Consider the following 22,080-nt stretch of genomic DNA (forward strand, 5'->3'; position numbering starts at 1 on the left):
AGGCCCTATTATGCTTTCATTGTGTCAAAAGTTTAGCTCCTTAACACCAGGCTCCAGGGAGGGTGACACTGTCCTGGGTCATGCAGGTCGGAGAGACTTTCCGTGCCAACACCAAGAAAGTCCAGGCAAACGAGGACAGCCAGTCACCCTAGTCCTAGGTCATCAGAGACTAGTCCATACCCCATGGGCAAAGGCTGGGTATAGCAGTCTGTGCCCCTGCCACCTCTCCTCCACACAGCTGAGGATTCAAGCTCTCTTGCTGTCCATGCCTCTGACACATTCCTTGTAGGCAGATCAACCACGCCTTTAAGAGAAATACGTATATTTTTATATTATATTTTATACTTTTAGATGTGAAGTTCTGGGAAAGGACTTTGAAATTCTAATTTGAAGTATTGCCAGATAAAGGAACGTCTCTGAAGATTTGCTTTTTACAATTGAGCCCACATTTTAAAATGTATCATATGTCACATAAAAAATCTATACTTTCTGGCTTCTGGTGAAAAATGGAAAGACTTGGTCACATAGGGCCAGTCTTCTACAGTGACAACTGGAATCGACAAGGAGCTTCTCCCCTGAGGTGGTTCATATCCTCTCCATTCCCCCAACCCCCTATCACTCATGTAATATATGCTTGCGTATGTCAGGTCTGGGCCTGTCTCACTCTTTGACCCAGGGGATTATTTGAGTTTGCCACCCCTGACCAAGCAATCTGCTAAAAGGATTCTTGAATTGTGGTGGCTGCAAGGTGACCGAAAAGGTACCTGGCCATCATTTAGCATTCTCAGGGGTTTATTTACTTCACAGCTATGGACTAGGCTGGGTTTGGATGCTGGCTCCACTCCATAGCAGCCATGGTGCTCAGAAAAGTACGCAACTTTTCAGAACATCCATTTTTCTACTGCAAAGGATGACCTTAGTAAGTAAATTGAGAGGGGGGTTGCTTTGAGGATAGAACAAGACAACATACATAAAACATTTTGGCTAGGGCCCAGCATTAAAAAAGCTTTTAATAGGTAGTAGATATTAAGGTAATATATGCCATCATCTTATTTCTTTCAGAATTTTCTGTCACATGGGGCAGCTTTCTGGGGCTGAGGCACTCTGTTCTTTGACTTTGTTTTGACTCCTACCTATTCCTCACCATGCCATAAGTTACACACACATCCTTAGGTTTACTTTAAGTGAATTAACTGCCTTCTGAGAAATCGAGGGAACTGTACAAAAAGAAGTCACTGAACAGCTATTTCAGATTCTCCAACTTTATGTTATAGAGCAACAGGCCTTCAAAAAAATGTGGGGATAAAAGGCAAAAAATTATTTAATGTGTCTACCACTGCCTATTCAGTGGGCCCTGTCCCCTACTAGTACCTGGGTTAATTTATGCCAGCCCCTAAGGCTTCATGTCTGCCTCTGCCCTTAGCAGCTGAGCTTCCCCATTTGAGGAATAACACCCTTGCCTTTCCTAAATGTCAAGCCATTCCTTCTTTTGCTTTCCAGGTCCCTGGAAGGAGAATGTACCAACTTGATGACTCATCCTTTAGGATCCTGCTGGTACCAAGCTGCGAAACACACTGTTGCTCTCAGTCAGTGATACTGAATGTCTACTCTTTCCAGAGACCAGGTGAAGCATGACAAGTAACTTAAGAACCCTTACCTAAAGTAAATACTAAGTAGGATATATATACATAATTAATAAGTAGACTACCAGGAGAGATCTTTTGGGGCAGAGAGCCCTTTGGAAATCCTTATGATTTCCTGGATACCCACCCTTTCACATAAATACATGATTCTATTCATCATGGCACCACACAGGAGGAAACAATATGGCACATTTGACTATACTGCACTTGATTGGTCCGAGGATAAGCGAGGGAAAGTAAAAAGGTCTCGATTTGAAAAGTTGGAAAATGAGCATCATAGCGGTTAGATAGCTACTTTTTATCATGTTAGTCTCCACAGTCTGTGTATTGTTCTGTAGGCTAAAGTTCAAACATCTAAGCCTGGCTTTCATGGTCTCCACAAAACCAACTCTATCTGTACCTTATCCTCAAAAATTACTCACTACTCCAGCCACGCTGGTCTTCCACTGACTCTTCTCTGTTGAAGTACGCCCCATTCCTATCCGCAGGCCTTTGCTTACGCTCTTGCCTTCAGTGGAAGGACATCTCCCATCCCCCTTGCTGATAAAATCCTAACACTTGGGACAGTCATTCCCAAACTTTACTGCCCACTAGAATCACCTGGGGATCTTTAAAAAGATAGCTCCTATCCCTAGAGCTTGTGATTTTTACGTGGTGTGACCTAAGCATCAGCATATTTAAGGACCTCCCAGGAAATTCTGATGTGTAGCAAAGTTTGGGAACCACTGGTCTAAGTGGAAAATTCTCTTTAACTTCCATATCTTATTCTCTCACGCTTGTCTTTTCCTTACAAATGAAAACCAATATTTCTGGCTCTACCAAAGCTGGACTCCACCCCTATTCCGTACACTCAGATGTATGCAGAATGTGTCTCAAACTTATCTGTGATCACATTGTATCAGAAACTTCTGTTTGCTTTTCTGTCTCCCTACTAGACTGCAGTTCACAGAGTACACGTACTGTGTCTTATTCATCCCCTATCTCCAGCATTTGACACAGTTTGGGGCTTGTTGAAGATAAGCAATAGAGGCTTGTTGACCCAAGTAGAACTCAACTCCCTGGTGCAAACTATAGGAGCAAATACTTTATAGGAGGAAAAAAAAAAAAAAAGCCATACTTCCATCTTTCCAAGTCTACAACTCTCTATATGAGGGAAAACAAAACAAAAAAACAAAAACAGAGGAAGGGAGTCATAGACAAGGCTTTAGCATGCTCACAGACAGAAGTCTCCACCAAAGACTTACCTAGTGACTATCTCTGGTAGTGAGAGGAAAGTACACATAAGGAGGAAGTCAACACTTGACAAGAACAGAGAACCAGACACAAAGGAACGAACAAACAAACAAATGAGGAGGATGACATGGATGACGTGTGATGTCCCAAGCACAAGGTTTAGCACAGAATGGATAGTCAGCGGATGAAAATGAATATTACTACTTCCGTCCTTGGTCAGAAGAAACCACAAGGTCCTATTTCCATGGATCTATTTTGTGACAGGTGGAATTAACATTTCAGGCTGCCAAATGCAAAGCTTCCCCTTTGAAGTTTGTCACTTGGGTTAAAAAATGGGAGAACTCCATGTAGTCAGGTGAAGTTTCCTTTCCCAGGCTGTTACTTTCTAGTACCTCTTAGATGTCATTTTCTATGTTTGGAAATGCAGAAATAGCATCATCCCAGGAAGTATTAATATGAAATCCAAATGATGTCAACTACTGCATCCTATTCTTTATCCATAGGCCTTATTATCTAAGTAGTTTTCCATTCAGTTCCAGTCTGTTAGTCAACAGAACATAATTTTGTTTTCATCAATAGCTCACTCTTCCTTCAATTAAGCCTAAGCATGTCGGTACGCTATTCAAAATACAACATTTGACTTAAATAGCCTTCTAGTAAAGAAGCTATAAAAGTCCGATTGAGCTTCTAAGATATGTTTTGATTTTATTTTTAGTATGAATGTCATTCCATATACATTAAATTTCTAATCTTTTTCAAATTTCTTCAGTGTCGGATATTGATAATATTCTTGAAGTAAGACAGATAATTATCAAGAACTTTAATTGACTAGCAGCTATAGTAGCAGAAGCCCTGGTATTTCATTCTAGACAAAGGAAAATTGATTGTCATTCTAGAGAAAGGAAAATTCTAGATGCATTATATTGAACAGAAGATTTATTTGAACCTCTACATACTTTGTGGGTGACCAAGTATACATTACTTATAAATATGGTGGTGGCAAACTAACCCAAGTTTGGTACATTTTCTCAAAAAGTAATTCAAGGTAAAATATGCTAATAGAAAGTGGTCATTCAGGTCATGCAAGACAAAAACTAGGCATCAATCATTAGAATTAATTATGTCTTTCCCCAAAATGATCCAAATTTACTTTTTGTCTTTTGTTGTTGTTGTTGTTGTTTTCTTAAATGGTGGTGAAAGTTTGTGTGTGTTTGTTGTACCAAGGAGGTAGACTTGGTAAAGGGTGGGCTGCTGGCTAACATTGGTACATGTTCTCTAAAAGCCATTCTCCCTTTCTTCCAGAGAACCTCGTGGAGGTTTTCTTTTGTTTTTGTATTATTTTCTGGACATATGGCCTCCTGCCTGGCATGTACTAAGTACTAACCAACGGCAGGAGGGATAGGTCAACTGCTGGTAAGTGTTCACAAAAGGCTAAACTATACCTTTCCTTATCACTTCTTCCTGCTGGTTAGAAAATGGATGCGTTTTTCAATAGCCATCTTGAACAAATGAAGTGAACTTGGGAATGAAAAACAAATGAACCAGAAGGACAAGATAGGAAGAGACTATCAGCCTGGATCATCTTCCTCTGCACTGTCCTGTGTGGCAGTAAGAAATTTCTGCTCTTACTTAAACCACGGTACTCTGGGGTTTCATTCACTTGGATCTGAACTTGACACTAGTGGTACTAGTAACTATGGAAATCCTGTCTTGCATTTAAAATAACTGTGGTCTGGGTAATTCAAACTGCAGAGTCTATGTATGGATAACAATTGTTGACCATATGGTATTAGGTCATTAATATTAATACAAAAAAGGAGGTTTTGGAGCTTTTTCCATGCAGATGAAATAAACATCCAGGTCCTGGTTCTTAGTCTCCATGTAACTGAGGTTCATGAATCAAGAGTCTGTGAGACCTTCTTTTTCCATCCTAAGAACCACAGTTGGAGACATTTTGACATCAGGCTAGGACTTCTCTCCTCTGTTGGGTGAAGAAGCTGCTGCCTTCGTTGACCTTCACTGGAATCTGATCTACAGATTCTGTGACAATAGTAACTATGCGGCATGTGACTCTTATTCTTTCTGTCTCCATCAAACTCCAGACTGGGCACAATGCTACGTAGATTCAATGTTTTGTGGTTGGATGTGAAATGGTTAGGAGAACAAGGTCTATGAATTACATTGATGGGAAATGGAGATTGTACCTGGTTCTCTGAATCTCCTCTATTTGACTCAACACAGTGCTGTCCCACTTCTTCGCTTTCAGGCAGGCTATCTCTCAAAAGCACTTTTATATGACAAAATGACTTTCCTCCCTGGCACTGCTTCTTGTGTTATTCAGTGTCTGAAGTCAGGTTCATTCTGTCCTTTCTTCCTCACCCTATAATTTGCTCAAACCATTGATGTGAGTGCCTGAAACTTGAATAAAAAAGTTTCAAGAGCTCCTCTTAACTAGAGGTAAAACTTTTCTTGAGTCTTTGTTATAATGCAAATATGTGACCTGAAAAATCACCTGCTTAATCTACTGTTCCACCAATGTGGACATGACTCAGTTTACCAGATTAGCTAGCTAGAGTCTAGAGAGAACAGGGAATAAGAAAATGAAATGGGACAATGGGAATAAACTAGTGTATGGTCTAATAATTAAGTCACAGGGGGATCCTTCTTGAGCACCTATTATCTTCCTGCATAATGTATTGTTGCTGGTTGGACCCCAGAAAGATCCCTTGGAGGTAATTCCCGAAGTGGGTAGGAGAGTTCCAAGGCAACTCCGCAGAGCTCCCCCAAAGAAAGCCAGATCCGGGGCTAGACCATGCTCTTTGTCATCCTCTCCCTTGGTGAGAAGAGCCAGAAGGGTTCTCTTGGAAGAGACTAAGAAGGCACCCAGCCAACAGGGGAGAGTAAACAGATTTCATGACCCTATAGGGCACTAGGGTATCTGCCCATTGGGCTACTGGACAGCTTTCTGTTTGTGCCTCTTTAAAATTTGTAGGAAATAACATGCATCCTCCACTTTCCTAGCATTGACCATGAGTCCTTGTGTTCTTGGATATCATGCAGTTCTGCTTGGGTTCTTCCTCAAACTCCTCAAAAGACATTTTCTCCTCTTTATGGGAATTTCTGGAACCTCTGCCTCTGCTTAGACAATTATTTTTGATGCTTTCACTGGCTGGTGTTTTTAATAAGAAAGTGTTATTTGAATTAATTCCCACTGATCATTTAATCCTATTAGATAATTAATATAATATGTAGGGTGAACCTATTACAGTTAAATAGCAGGAAAGAACAATTAGAAATATGGGGTTTATGATCATTTGTGTTAAGATTTCTATTAGGCTAGGCTAGTCATTTTCTTGCTGCTTATTAACATGGAAGTCTGACATTTATTAGGGTGATTTTAAAGAAAAAATTTAGTTGTATTATTTTACTTAATTCATGAATCTTGAATTTCAATAGAGAGCAGGCTTAGTTAGCAATATCTTGTCTTGTAATCAACTCATAACACTTTGATTAAACCAACATGATTATCCTTAACCACAGAAATGCAAACATTCAGGTCACAAATTTTCTGATTATTCTTTTTTTGTGACAGACATTAGCTGATATTTGGTTAGAAGCATAATATATTTAGATTTGCTCAGTTACTGTGAGTGGAAAAACATTCTATGGTTATATAATATTGTGTGGCTATGTGACAACACTTTGTTTAGACAAAATGAAGAATATTGGTTTATCAGGGTGCTAAAAATATATTCTCAGCCGTTCTTCTGGAATAAAAAGAAATAACCACTTGATCTATTGAGCCTTATTCAGTCTTGAAATGGATGAAGTTTGGGGCGCCTGGTGGCTCAGTGGGTTAAGCCTCTGCCTTCATCTTAGGTCATGATCTCAGGGTCCTGCGATCGAGCCCTGTGTCAGGCTCTCTGCTCAGCAGGGGAGCCTGCTTCCCTCTCTGCTTCTGCCTGCCTCTCTGCTTACTTGTGATCTCTGTCTCTGTCTCTGTGTCAAATAAATAAATAAATAAATCTTAAAAAAAAAAAAAAAAGGAAAGAAAGAAAGAAATGGATGAAGTTTTAGAAGGTTGGCTGTGGTGATCTTATTGACTGGTTAACCTAGGGAATATTCTCAACCACGTTCTCCCTGCTGTCTCATGCAATAAATAGAAGCAACATACGAACTTCCACAGCCTCCTTTGCAGCTAGGATTGGTTTCATGATCTTGTTCTCATCAATGCCGTGAAAGATGGTGTCTATGGGGTGGATTCTGAAGAAGCTCTTATTCTTCCTTATACTTCGTGCCTTGAATGTAAATGGAATACCTAGAGTGTCAGGAATCAATTTGCAACCAAAGACAACAGAGATGAGGACATGAAGCCAGGGCTTTTGATGACATCGTTGAGCTACTAGCCTTCTTTCATATTTACCTTCCTCCAGATTTTTAATTGTGTAAGATGGTTAAATGACTTCATTACTTATGTAAAACGGCTGGTCAGTTTTGTCGTTGTTGTTTCACGTGTAGCCAAGAGCAGCTTATCATATAGTTCTCCCCTAGTGTGAGGAGATAAATCTACATTGTGTGCAGACCAAGTCAGCCCGCTGTCCGAAATATGGTCCAAATCTACTTCCCTGAGAGTAATCGAAAGCAGCACTTTCCAAGGGAACTTTGTGTGATGATGGAAATGTTCATATAGACTACCATGAATATTGGCCACTGAGTACTTGAAATGTGGCTAGTGCAAATGGAGGACTGAATTTTTAATTATATATAGTTTTAATTAATTGAAACTGAACCTGAAATAGCCACCTGTGTCTACTAGCTATCATATCGAACAATGCAAATCTAAAAAAAAGTGGAAGTTTATTAAAGGATAGATTACTGTAGTTCTTTTAAAAAACACGCAGCCTCTATCTTTATATATGTTATTTCATAGGCCCAGGAACACCTCATTATGAAAAAATGATGATTCAGCGGGGCTTTACATAGTGTCATGTCTGAAGGTTTTTAAACCATATTTAACTTGCATATCAGCTAATGACACACAACTGATACCAATTTAAGCATTTTATACTGACAGCTATAATAAAGGATGTATTTTTGGAATAATAATCTTGTTCAGACTGTACTCATTCAGTTGTGTGTTAAGATTTTTGTATCCTCAATTACAAATGAAAAGAATAATAATGGTGTGCCAGTCTCATTAAGGTGCGGGGGGTACAATAACTCTTTGAGATAGACTGTAAATTAGAGTTTGCAGAAGACTTCTGCATATTCAAGAAATCCAGGCCCAGAGTGCACCAGCAGGGCTCCAAGAGTGGTGAGGGGCTCAGAGCTGGCAGCTGAAGGGACAGAAGCAGTGGACACTCACCATAGCAGAAACCAGAAATCTGGGGGAGAAGGGGGCTGTCATGACCTCGAATGTGGAATTCACTATTAACTGCTATACTGAATGTGATTGGTAGAAATTACTCCAGCATGCCTCGGTGTCTTGTGCAATACTCAATAATCTTGTGCAATACTAAATAATTGCATGCTTCCTCGCACAGCAATTCCTAGAGCCTGAGGAAAAACAAATTCTGCAACCATCCACGGTGGCCCAGAACAGCTGAAGGTATCACCTCTTCCGTCACCTGACAAGGATCACAGTCACAGACAACTACTCTGTCACCAGCTGCCTCCTGGCTGCTGAAAACAGGTCAGCAAAGGGTCAGCAAGTGTGTTGGGAGGCTGAGTCCCTTCAATCTAGGCCGATGCACAATTTCAAGAAGGAGTTGACAAATCAAACTTATTCCAGAAACAGGACTATTCACACTCAGGGTTCTCCCAGAAATAATGAAGAAAGTTAAGTCGTGAAGTTCTCTGTGTAAAACATACTCTATTAAAAAAAAAAAGTTCGATTTAATAAAGCTACCATCCCTCATTTCTAACCAATGGTAGTTAGGTAAATGCTTCCTGAGACAATTATAGACACTAGATGGACTCGAAGTCGACTGCTGTCCCCAGAGAAGTTATGTATCCTCAGTGTTATTCTCTTTTCGTGTCCACAAGGACTTGCTTCTCGTCGGTTTACAGTGTGTTGCTTTGAAAACACTGATGTTTTCTTGACAGGTCTGGTTTTGAACTACTTACTTTACAGTAGCTTCCAGTATTCGAGAAGACAAAAATAACCATGTGTGAGAAGTTAAGACCCAGTCCTTGGGGTGCATAGGTGGAGCAGTAGGTACAGTGTCTGAGTCTTGGTTTTGGCTCAGGCCATGAACACAGGGCCGTGAGCTGGAGCCCCACGCAGGGTTCCACCCTGGGAGTGGTGTCTGCCTTAGAGTCTCTCTTTCTCCCTCTCCCTCCCTCCCCCTGTGCTCGCTCTCTCAAATAAATAAATAATATATTAAAAAAAAAAAAAGAAGAAGAAGTTAAGACCCAGTCCTCACAGAGGCTAGGCGTGAGACACACTCTATAGGAACACACTGTGTCTGAAAGAAGGTCACATTCAGAAAGTATCACCCACAAAGATGTACCAAGATGTAAATGTGTACCTATGATGTGGCTCTGAAACGTGGAATCTGCAACTGTATCTTCATCCTCCTGCAGGCTCACACTTGCTTCTTTTATCTGCAGCAACAAGAAAATAATGTAAGTACTTATTTGTTATATGAAATAGACTGTTCACAATCAGAATGATGGTTCATTCTGTAACAAATGTGGGTATGTGTGAGTGGGTGTGTATACACACACAGCATACATGTATACACACATACATGTAAACACATATACCTGCACATACATATATGTGAATGTGTATGTGTGTGAATCTATGTATACACACACACACACACACACACACATATATATATATACATGCATAGATATTTTCTTCATTCTACTTTTCCCTACTCTATCACTTGGCTATATCACAAATTTTAATTATGAGAGCAAGAGTATATTTTCAGAAACATAACCCTAGACCTGGAAATGAGGATTTACAGGGCACCTAATTCTCCATAAGATGTTAAAGATACAGCTTTGGCTTTTAAGACTTAATAAAGTCAATAACACAGAGCTGTTAGGGAAAATTAAAGTCAAAGGAAATATAATTCCTCCAGAGACAGTGACTTCTACCACAAGTTATTTTAATAAGAAGAAAGAAATATACTTAGATCTCCTGACCCTTTCCTGGAATGTAACTCTCTAAGAAAATGATTTCTTTTGTTCTTTCTATGATGAAACATAAGGTGACTGTGATGTATACTTAGTGAACTAGAGCAGTGACACATTTATATCGATTTTTTAGGTCAAAAACATTCCCCTTCTATTTCAGCTGAAATATCCAGATGCTGAATGGGTTAGCACTCGGCAGAACTCTAGAGAGACCTGAATAAGTCACAGTGTTTTATGAATGAGAATTCTGATCTCCAGCAAATTTCCTTCAACATACTGTAAGTGGAAGTGCTGGGATTAAGACTCATGTCCCTTGCTTCTCAATCTAGTGGCAGTGGTCACAACAATGCAACCAGTACGAACCACTATTTAAAAGGCAAACTCTGAAATACTACGGATTACTCAGTATTACACAATTACAATTTTCACGCCTGTGATCTCAAACTCCCCAGAGTGGGCTACATGCTACTGTTAGCCTCCTCCTCCTGAAGAAACAGGTAAGTAATTGCCAAGGTAGTGGAACCAGGATTCAAACTCAGTAAACTGACTGCAGATTTGTGTTCATCTGTGGGCACTTTGTTTTTCTCAAATTTTCCTTTGACTATGCTAGTGGACTTGGCCTCAATTTCAAGACAGCTTGTGGTTGTTGGCAGAATGACCCCAAAACACTCTTAAAATACATCCCCATCGGTCACCTGGGAAGCCAGTGACAATGACGTGAACTGCGCACTGAATGCAGTGGGGTTCTGCTTAGGCACATACATTAGAGGCCGTCAGTGGATTTGCTCAGGAGCTTGAGCTGAATGCCAAGAAACTCTTATTTCATACTCACAATATAGAAATTCATATGGTTGCATACTGACCTTGAGCTAGATTTAGCTTTTGACTTTTTACCTATTTTTCATATCTAATGGAATAAGACCAATTATTTATATTTTGTAACTTCAATTCCAATATCAGAATGTACTTGGTGCTTGTTCTGGATGTGCTGAGAGCCAGAAGGTGGCAGACTGAAGAGAGTATGGAGAAGGCTTCCTGAACCCCACAAGGAGAGACCAAGGACTGAATATCCAGAGGCCACATTCATCACTTCTTCCCCCCATCAGCTCTCTGCTCTGTGGGTACTTCCCTGTTTTTTAGCATGTCCAGAGGAAGAAATTTGGGGAACGGGGCAAGGGTTGGGGGAGACTTCATCAAGTCTGTGGACCCTTTGTAGTGGACATTTATGGATAGCAGAGTAGAAAAGCACTGTGAGCATGAGCAAGGCTAACAAGCTACTTAATTGCCTTCCAAAGTTTGTGTAGTTCAGTGACCTGTTTGTGACAAGGCTATCAAAAGACTCACCAACAAAGGGATCTCAAACTACCTACATTTCCATTAACAACCCAACATGAAACTTCCATCCTCATTTAGAGAGACATCAAGGAAATCTCTATATTCTCAGCCCATACCAACAGTTATGAAAACATGTCTCATGTTTTCTCTTACCTGTTATGTAAAACAGCATTTCCTTTAGGTTCTACACTGACCTATTTTTTTTTTAAAAGATTTTATTTACTTATTTGACAGAGATCACAAGTAGGCAGAGAGGCAGGCAGAGAGAGAAAGAGAGAGGAGGAAGCAGGCCCCCCACAAAGCAGGGAGCCCAATGTGGGACTTGATCCCAGGACCCTGAGATCATGACCTGAGCCAAAGGCAGAGGCCTAACCCACTGAGCCACCCAGGTGCCCAACTCTGATCTATTTTAAACTTGAAGGTATCCCCTGCTCACCTGGTGGTTTACTGGGGAATCATCCTCTCTATCAGTCTGTGAGACTCTAAAGAATCCAATAGTTAAAATCAGATTCTCACCTTGCAGATAAAGGATAGGAGGCTCATACAGTGTTAGTGATCTCTTCAAGGTCACAGAGGATTTCGGTTTTAGAGTGGGCATTTCTGGCCCCTATTCATTACCAAAATTAAATTTTTCAGAGTTTGCCATATTGTTACAGTCCTCCTTCCCAGACCTTCCAAAGAACTACTATTTTCTGTTAGTGTCTGGCAGTTAGATATGTAGGCAGTATTCCATGTATACATAAATTTTATTTTTATTCAAGAGTAGCAAAAATTTTCAGAGACTGTGTGTGTGTGTGTGTGTGTGTGTGTTTAAATTCTCTGCTTCCCTTCCCTTCTGGTTCCCTAATCCATTTGTGGAACTTAACTACCACCCTTCTCTGAGTATCATATTGAGGAAAGGGAAAAAAAAAAGTTGTCTTATAGTCCTACCTGTCAGCTGCTTGTCAGAACTTTCCTAGGGCTCTCTCTATTTGCTTAACAGCAAATACTAAATATGGCCTCGGGGGACTTATCAGAGGAAAGGCCCCTAGTTCTTTCAGGTTTCCTGGGCTGATGACCCGACCCATGAGGAGCAGATGACCCGTGACAGGAAAATCCGAAGAAGATAGGTGAAAAATCAGCAAAGGAATGACAAATGGGGGAGTGCCTTAGAATGGCATACTCGTTGGCTCTAATTATCTATACAAATAGATTTCAATGCAAGGCGGTTATTAAAGAAATCCGTTTGCCTTTGGAAATGAGGGGCACAATTTATTTTGACAGTTGATTCCCCTTACTATTTATATTTTTCACAGGCTGAACTTAAAATTAATTTTCACTCTTGATCATGCAGTGGCTGGGTATTGGTGAGAGGTTGTGGGAACTTTCCTGGGACTAAGGGGCTGGCAACGCAAGATTAAGAATTTGCCAAAGATAGAGACAACTGCGACGATCTTCACGAGACAAAGTACTTCAAAGATGAGAGTTTTCACAAAATCAAGAAGTTTGGCTCAGAAAAGAACGGGGGTTACAGATACAGAATTTTCTCGGCCATTGTTCTAACAGGAACTGATACAAATTAATGTCCAGCAATATCCTATTTGGTAAGAAGTTACACGTAACTCAGGCAATAATTCTTGGCTATTTTTGGTTTAACTTTGTTGTCAGTACTTTGGATGCCTTGTAATGGTGCATTTTCAACTCTTGTCCATCTTTTGGGCTCTGCCCTTGTAGTCAAAAACTGTACCAAATACTGATCTCTAACAAGAAACCATTAAATGTCACTGTGCCCATTATATTCTACTAACCCCTATTATTAGAAAGCACAGGGAGGAAGGAGCTTACAAAGGAACCTGGAGGAAAATGGAGAAAATAATTCACCATATATATATATATATATATATATGTGCATATATATATGCACACACACAATGTACATATACATATAACATATAACATATATATTATGTATGTATGTATATTATATATTACATATGTATGTACTATATATATTACATTATATATATATACATATATATATGTATATATATATTACAATATATATAAATATATATATATATTACATTATATATTACTTTTAGAATTAAACCCAACATTTGGGGATACCTTTCTTTTCTTTTCTTTTTTTTTTTTAAGATTTATTTATTTATTTATTTGACAGAGAGAAATCACAAGTAGTTGGAGAGGCAGGCAGAGAGAGAGAGAGAAGGAAGCAGGCTCCCTGCTGAGCAGAGAGCCCGATGCGGGACTCGATCCCAGGACCCCGAGATCATGACCCGAGCCGAAGGCAGCGGCTTAACCCACTGAGCCACCCAGGCGCCCCTGGGGATACCTTTCATTTGAAATTCTGCTTACATTTCTTCCTTGACTCATCTTAACTGAACTGCTTAGGAACTGCTTCCCAAGAAGACAACATTTTGCAGTCGAAGTTTATTGCAAATGAAAAGAACATAATGAACCTAAGTGGGACAGGAAGTAATTTTTGGAAGGAAAACTCCAGAAGGCATTACCTTTAGAAAAGTTAGTCATTTAGAAAAATTTGCAGGAGGCGGGTGAAATATGCATGCTTCTTATTAGCATCAAAATAGCACTTAGAACTGTTCAATTAAGAATGCTGAAATTATAACATTTTGCAGAACTTAATAAGATGATAACAATTTTCGTAATTATTGTACTATTTTATCCTATTTCATCACCACAGTACCATTTTAATGGAATAGTATTTGATGCTTTTGTATTAGCATACGTGATTTTCTTTTTCAGACTATGGGACACTGGGAGAAAAAAATACTCAAAATTTAAATTAAAATATTGAAAAGGCCATCTCTTCCCAGTGCATTATGAAAGTATACGATCTTGTTAATTTTGTTAACAATTTTTATTTTGTCCAGTGATAGTTAAACAGGAGCCTGGAGCTGCCTTCCCTTGAGACTTCTCATTCCACAAAATTATCTGAATCCACAGGAAGGAAGGACTTATGACATGCTGCAATAGAACGCATTTCTTTCTTGCTTATTTACTTAATACCAATGCAATCTTTCCTGGGGATGCCTTTCTCCCTCTTATAATGATTTTATATAATTCAAGTAAAAGTACAAAGTAACATGGCCCTTGTCTAAATTACACAAAAATTAGAGCTAAGTGGTCTGTAAATGATGGCCTAAATGGGGACAGAAGACTCTAATTAAGGCTCTGAAAGGAGAAAAAAAATTAAATTCTGCAAAGAATTAATGGGACTTTTACGCATTTTTTAAAATGTATCTAGGAATCCTGAAAATGGATATGGATACAGAATTAGTAGCAGACTAAATGGAGGTCAGCTACATACATAGCTGTATGTATGGTAATAATCTTTGTATTATAATCACCACAGATTAAAATAATCAAAATCCCTGAGGACCCTTATAACGAAATAAAGTCTTGGTTTGTAAAGGGAAGAGATGGTAATATAAGATTTTGAACAGTGACTTTATTAAAAAAAAAAAAAAACCCCAAAGACATACGACATGTATTATGTGCAGTTCTTGTTTCTATCCCAAGTGACTACAATGAGAAGAATCTTTTGCAACATAGTTTAAAATAAGCAGACAGCAAATTTACCTTGAGCCCTAGCAGCGGAAAATTCCCTCAAACTCTGAATTTTAAGAGGTTCATGGGTATTCCCATCAATGTGCTATGGTATTAGAATATATCCTATTTTGCATCTAATTTACTTCCTGTGTAAGCTGATAACATATAATAAATAGATTTGCACTGCTAGTCTTGTACTAGTCCCAAAGGAGACTATGGCAATGTCCTCTCTGAAATTAGTAATTTTCGTCCACTCCACATTGATGATTACAGAGATGAAACAAAAAACATTGTATTTTACATTAAAAAAAAAAAAAGAAGAAAGAAAGACGGGCTGGTCAGCTACCGAGGTTAATAATATTCCTCTATATGGAAAAGCTTCCCAGCATGACTAATTTCCTCTTGTAGCTAACTAGAAAAAATTAGCATATCCCAATTGATTATGTATTTTGGGGTGGTTAGGGAATCTTTGTACTTTAGAGAAAACAGTAAGAGTGTTTCTTGTAGATATTCTGAAAGGACCAAAGGACACTTATTTCTACACTGTGAAAGACTGAAGACGAGAGACGAAAAGCACAGAAATTATTTTAGCATTAGGAAGTAACAAGAAAGTAAAAATGAAACTGTAAAAGCCAAACAGAGGGTCTTTTTGTTTTTTTGGTTTTTTTTTTTTTTTTTTGGTACTTCTGTGCAGTGAAGATATACCCGAAGCTGTCAGAAACATATTAAATGGGGCATAGTTAAATTGAGTGCCTCCGATAAGGGGCTCTGCCAGGCTATCAAAGTTTTAGATCAGTGGGATTGAATTTCTGGCATATTGCACATTTCCAAGCGTTCATTCTCTCTTTCCTTTCGGTGACACTACAAGGGCAGTCTTAGATATGCTTATAATTTGTGATTTTTATAATGCAGGGGACATCTGTGTTTTCAAAGAAGGGAGGATACCATGGAAGCCCAGAAGAGAAAAGGGGAGGGGAGAAAGAAAAATTTTTTTGCAAAGAACATAGTTCCCACAGGATTTCTGAGTTTAATATAAAAGACTACAGCTCCTCAGAGTCCAGAGCTCTTTGAAAGAAAAGTGTGCATTTGTTGTCAACTGAAATATGTCTATGAAATTCTTAATAAGTAATAATGCCAATCGTTATTCCTAAAATCACCTCTAAACCACTCCAGAAAAAACAAAAAACAAAAAACAACCAAAAACGTATAATTACTAGGTTTCCCTAAGAAAATGGTGGCAGGTAGCATACTTTACAATTTCTTTGATTGCAGTACACACATGTATGGATACGCTAATTCTGTAAAAAGAATATTTTTGTTTATGTAAGTGCTTCAAAACTTACATAAAGAAACAATGTACATCACCAAAGCAATTATGCAAGAACAGAAGGAATGTAAGGAGACTCAGTGCAACTTAAGGTAATTTTAAAACAAAACTATTATTTGAAACTAGCAAGTGCTAGGGAAATGGAAAATGCCCTTTCACCCATTTTTTTTTTAAAGGAAATTACCTCGTTCTGGACCTCACAATTAAGAGACTGCATAATAGGGAGTCAAGCTGCAAAGTAGATTTCTTGGTCTTAACACCTGTCTAGGTGCGAGGAATTGGTATATAGACAGAACTTCCAAAAAAAGGAACAGTGTTTAAACTGAATCATCAAAATGGCCAATATTCTCTCCAGTTGTTTAGCACTTCTGGTTTTCATAACCATGTTCCTTCCTTTTTGTATCACTGGGAATGAAGGAAGAGATCATCAAACAAATCCCCTGCACAGGAGTAGAATTTGAAGATGACAGCTGACATCACAGTGTCATTTGCCAGCACTGTCTGGTTCTACCGTCCTCCTGAAAGGGAGCTAATGCAGCAGCCTTACCGGAAAGAGCGGCCCGTTTGCAATCTCGCTGCCACCTCTCTGCGGGAAGCCGTCACCAGCTTTCTCTCCTTTTTCCAGAACTTTCCTACCCTTCCCAATCTCTTGCTCATTCATTTCCAACAGCAAAGGGAGAAAGAACCCAGGCAGGTTCACTTTGAAACCAGGATGGGTGGAGCACTTACCAGGGAGCCTTTCGGTATTTCCACATCGGCCTTGGTTTTGATGTTTTTCTTGTGGTTTCCTTGAGTGCTTGCAGAGCTGCTGGTGAGACAGGAGCCCTGGGAGCTGCCCTTTAACACACTCCTGCAGGAAACATTATTTGATCCACTTTCTGTCTGTTGAGCTGCTTTCTTATCAACTCTGCAGGTAGAAAGTGATTCCTCTGATAAATTACATTGCTCTTCTTCAATCACTACTTTTCCCAATCCTTTAATGTTTAAAGTAACCTCTTTGTATCTCTTTGTCTTTAAACCTTTGAGTGATAAATGTTTGTCAGTGGCCTTGATCAAATCTTCATCTGACATTCCAGTAGTGTGTCAGTTTAGATTTGACAAAAATTTATTTTTATTTTTATTTTTTTTAACTGCTTGTGAAGTAGGGGGAGGAGGGAGCAAAATAAAAGCCACCGAAGAGTGATTGCTAAACACAAGTCTGGCTTAAGATCAGCGGGAAATGTAATTACCTCTGCAACGTTTCTAAGTATACGTTTGCTTGGTACAATCAATGAGGTCGGCATACCTTAAAATGTATGTATAATTTTCTTCCATTTCATGCCATGTGGGTACATTCATGGTTCCAGTATAGGTTGAATTCCTATCAACCTTGATAAAACTCCCCATTCTTTAATTTCAAAGACCATTGGTTTGGTTAACAAAGTAACATGGACTAAATTATCATTTTATTGCTAACTTTTATTTCATTGTTTAAATTCTGGCTAATGTAGAAAAGACTGCTATTCTGCATTTCTGCTTGTATGAAAACATGCTTGCCTAGGGTTTACTGGGTGGGAAGTCAACAACTCTCCTAGTTTCGGTGGGGGGAACCCCCTGACATTTCACACCCTCCCTTCGCCAACACGTTACCTGTTCAAAAGTTCCGTCATAAACGTATCTTTAGTAGAACATGTAACAGGACTGGGTCTATTTCTTGGTTCAAACTTCATTTGGTCATAAATGCCTTGCGGTGTTTTCAGATCATTTTTGCTTCGTAAACTACTGTCTGGACTCTCCGCCACCTTGGTGTTCCTGGTAAGTTCATTTTCTATTTTACGCTGCAGCTCAGGCTTCTTTTTCTCTTTTTTCTTCTCCGATTTTAGTTGTTTGTTTCCAAACCCCAAACCTTTTGCATCTTTTTTTTCCACTTTGGTTTTGGAGACATCCATTTTCCTGCTACTGAGAGCTGGAAGTCTACTCCGAAAACCAAACCAGCTGGCAAAAGAAGGCCCGGGCTTTGGCTTTGCTTCCACAGAGGGGGACTTTGTTTGCACTTGGCCCTTTTCCACATTTTCCTGAATGCACAACATGACCTTTTCTTCAATTGTAGGTGAGAGGGGGGCTTCGGGGCTCACAGCGCCAGTCCTGGTTGTAGAAGTATCTGGACACCTTCCAGAAGTCTCTAGCTTGGATGTCCTGCTCGGTTCAAAATTGGTCGGATGCTCTGTCCTCCCAAGATTCTGCAGGGCTTGTGGGCAGTCTGTTGGGGTGGGTGGATATCTGTAGTGGTCGCTGCTTGTTTCCTCAGGGACAGTCTCCCTGGGGCCCCCTCCCTCGGGGTAACCCTCCTCGTCTTCCATTCCACATGGGGTGGGGAGCTCTTCGGATTTGGGAGGGACTCTCAAAGGCAACTTGCTTGGGCTCCCATGCAGGCTGCTGGAGCTGCCTGTACTCCTGGGGGAGCCTTGCCTGGAGGAGGGATGCCCCAGAGGCCTCCCAGCACCGGAAAGACCATCAGACATGGGGGCAGAAGGGGTCTTAGGCAAGCCTTCCGTGGAAGAACTCTGCCGGGTGAGGGAATTGCCTCTCTCAGCAGTGTTGGTGATGATCTGAGTTCGAACTTTGCCGGACCCTTCCATGGGCGGTGTAGGGGGCTTGTCTCCTGAGTAAGTGCTGAAACTCTGACTGCGGGCTTTGGCCCCATTCATGCCCAGGGCTGGTTTTAGGTGTGGCTTACTGGAGGAGAGGGATCTTTTCACAGACTTGTTTTCTACCCCATCTTTTCCATCAGCCCCAGGGACCCGGTTTTCTAATGACTCTGGCATTGCTGTATCCAGGGGAATCCCTTCAGGCAGCCTGTCTTGTGCCTGAAAACCCAGTGGAGTCACATTTCTTTCATCCCTTACGGTCTCCAGGCTCACTGGATTCCCCACGTCCTCAGGCTTAGACTTGCTCCCATCCACAGAACTTTTAGAGGCTTCATTCAGACTGTCTTTTTCATGTTTCCCTGGCACCGTGGAACTTTTCCTGAGTAACTGGGGAGACTTCATGAGAACCTTGAGCCCAACTGGGAGGCGAGTTTTCAGGCCTTTCTCATGAGCGTTTGGACAACCATATGGGGTGTTATGGCTTTTGGAAGACGGTGATGATGAGTGACTGCTAACCTGAGATGATGGTGCCTCATTCACCCCTAAGAAAGAAGGCTTAGCTGATGTGGGGACACAGTCATTCAGCTGTCCTTTTCTTCCTGGAGACACACTTTTGGAGGACAGGATTTCCAGTGGCTCATGGGCTAAAGGGCAATTCTTGGGAGTCCGTAACCCAGGGTCCATTTGTGTGGTCCCAAGCATTTGGTGAGGTGTTTTGGGGACACCTCTCTTTGGGGAGACCTTTGGGGGCCCTGGGGCCATCACAGCAAAGGAGCTGGAGGGGGTATGTGCGGAACATCTGGTTTGAATCACTGTTTCTGTGGAGGGTGGAGGGTGAGTGAAGACAGGCTTTCTGAAGGCCACAGAAGGTTTCTTACCCGGCACTTCTGCCAGGATCTGATTAGAAGAAATCATAGGAGCAGAGGGTCCTTTCAGAGGGGGGGATTTGGACATAGTCCTTGCTGCTTCACTGGGGACCCTGGTTTCAGGCTTGGCTGATGAGGGTGGTGACATATAGCCGTAACTGGTCCTGACGAGAAGGGAGCCTGACCTGTCTGGAGGGGGTGGGGGGGAAGGTGACTTCACCCCTGCCTCTGGCCCAGAGTCGCAGTGTTTGTCCCTCGTCAGGGATTCTCCATTATCACTAGGCTCAGTGAGGGACCTTGGCAGCAACTGTGACGCTGGAATCTGACTCTTGGAGCATGGGACCCAGTCTTTTCTGCTGGACATTTTGGAGCCATGAAGCAGTTGGCTGGGGTGTTTTGGAATGTGTGAATCCATATGTAAATCAAAAAGGGGTGCTGGGACCTCAGTCTTCTTAAATCGGGAGAGTTTCCCAGGAGCTAAGGCTGGAGATTTTTCAAGAGACACGGGGCCAGAGGAGGGGACTCTTGCTGAGGCTTCAGGCTCCATTATTTTTGACTTCTGAGGTGAAGCCTTGCCTCTGGCAGGGCCTTTTGTCAGACTCTGCTTTTGATAGATACCCATGGACACCGAAGACCTAGAACTACTCTGGCATGACAAATTCAATGCTGGTTTGCCTGGTCTTTGTCGCTGAGGACTTTGTGTTACTGTCCTGGGGCTGAAGGAACCATTGCGGGCCACCACCATGTTATCTATGTCACCTTTTGGAATGTTTTTCTTGGTTTCCTCTTCAGGTCTCTTTAGAAAAGTGTAGTCTCTTGCAGCAGCTCCCGGCTGTAAATGAGCAATTCCCTGAGGTGAAAGTTCAGTGTGTTCTGCCTTGGGTCCAGTAGGGGCTTGGTTGATGGAAATCTCATTTCTGGTAACGGTGACAATGCCTGTCTGGTGAGAGCTGAATTCAATGGGCTCGCCGTCTTCGGCATCAAAGATGACAGTAATGCATTCTTCTGAAGAAGTCCTTTTTACAACCCTCTGCTGCTTAATGAAGCTAAATGTCTTTGGCCGACTCTCTAAGGGGATGGGTACTTGTTTTTCCTCCTCTTCGGGAGACCCAAGTTGAGATTTTCCAAATCCCACAAGGATGTCCAGATTCTCCATGGACTTGTCAGTGTCGGCAGTCAGTGACAAGTCTGAAGGGCTTTTCTCGTCACTGCTACCTATGTGCAACTCGTCGAGGGCTTCATTGTCATCGGTGTCTGAAAGCTGGAGACTGAGAGCCACATGGCCAGAACCAGGGTCGCACGGCTCTCTCTCTCTCCGTACCTGAGGCATCTGTGCATGCGGGCACAGCTTCCTCTCCAAGGGGCAGTTGCTGGCACAACTGGCCAGCTTTTCAGGCCTTTCCCTTGGGTAAACTGAGGATGTGCCTTCTGAAAAGTGTTTTCTATTCGGCTCCCAGCCAAATAGGCTGTCAGAAACACTGTGGGTTAATTGACGACTGTGCAGCCTGCAGCCCTGGCTTGGAACTGCCTGGAGCAAGGGTAAGGAGGAAGAGTCCTCGTCAGCGTCGTCGTGGGAATCTGTGTCATAAACAAATGTCTCATGGGGCTCCTTGCAGGGGCTCCTCCTGTCAGCTGGTTTGCAGGGGGGATAGTCCTTGAGGCTGCTGCTCTTAATTCCTGGAGAATATATCCCTTCATTGGAGTTCATGCAATCTTTATAACCCCATTTGGTTATCACCGATGGGGGTTCAAGTAGCACTTTTCGCTTCTGTAGCTTTCTCAGTCCTTCCAAAATGTGACTTTCCTTGATGCGAGCTGGAGGTAGTTCATCTGTAGGACTAGCAAAGCCACTCGGGAGTGAAGAGTCAATACTTAGCCTTTTATCCCAGTTTTGTGATGATTTCTAGGAAAGAAAAGTAGGTATCAGAAATCACTGAACCACGTGGATCACAACCGTAAAAAGGAAAAGTTTGTCATTAGACTTGATTCTAGCAGTTAAGTGTTCATTTATAAATGCACACTTTAATGACTTAATGCAAATTAATCATTAACAATGTAGCAAATCTCTGTTTTGCCAGCTTCTAAGCTAAGGAACCCACGGTATATTGAAGTAGTAGGTAAGAAGCCTGTCCTCGAGGAGCATGTAGATCAGCAGGGGAGAGGAGACTGGGTGCAAATAGCTAGAAGTCAAGGGAGCAATACCCAAGTGTATTTGTGTTTTATAATCGACCAACACAAATGTAGTAGGAACTCCAGAAATTCAGAGGAGAGAAATCAAACCTCTGCTAAGAAAAACCATGAAATGCATATAAGGACTTTTTTGCTCT

General features: G+C 41.1%; 1 protein-coding gene across 10 annotated transcripts in view; it reads right to left on the bottom strand.

Moving 5' to 3' along the window:
- The window catches only part of NCKAP5 (NCK associated protein 5), a 964,712-nt gene that overhangs the window by 87,376 nt on the left and 855,256 nt on the right, over nt 1–22,080 (bottom strand). For all 10 annotated transcript variants that reach the window (XM_082689272.1, XM_082689269.1, XM_082689270.1 and 7 more), the window contains 3 exons: nt 17,890–21,656; nt 16,990–17,167; nt 9,407–9,482 (listed from right to left, as the gene is read on the bottom strand). In XM_082689272.1, coding sequence (XP_082545398.1) covers nt 9,407–9,482; nt 16,990–17,167; nt 17,890–21,656 — 4,021 coding nt within the window. The remainder of the gene's footprint in view (nt 1–9,406; nt 9,483–16,989; nt 17,168–17,889; nt 21,657–22,080) is intronic.

This window comes from Mustela nivalis (genome assembly GCF_964662115.1).
Source record: "Mustela nivalis genome assembly, chromosome: 11".
NCBI classification, from domain to species: domain Eukaryota; kingdom Metazoa; phylum Chordata; class Mammalia; order Carnivora; family Mustelidae; genus Mustela; species Mustela nivalis.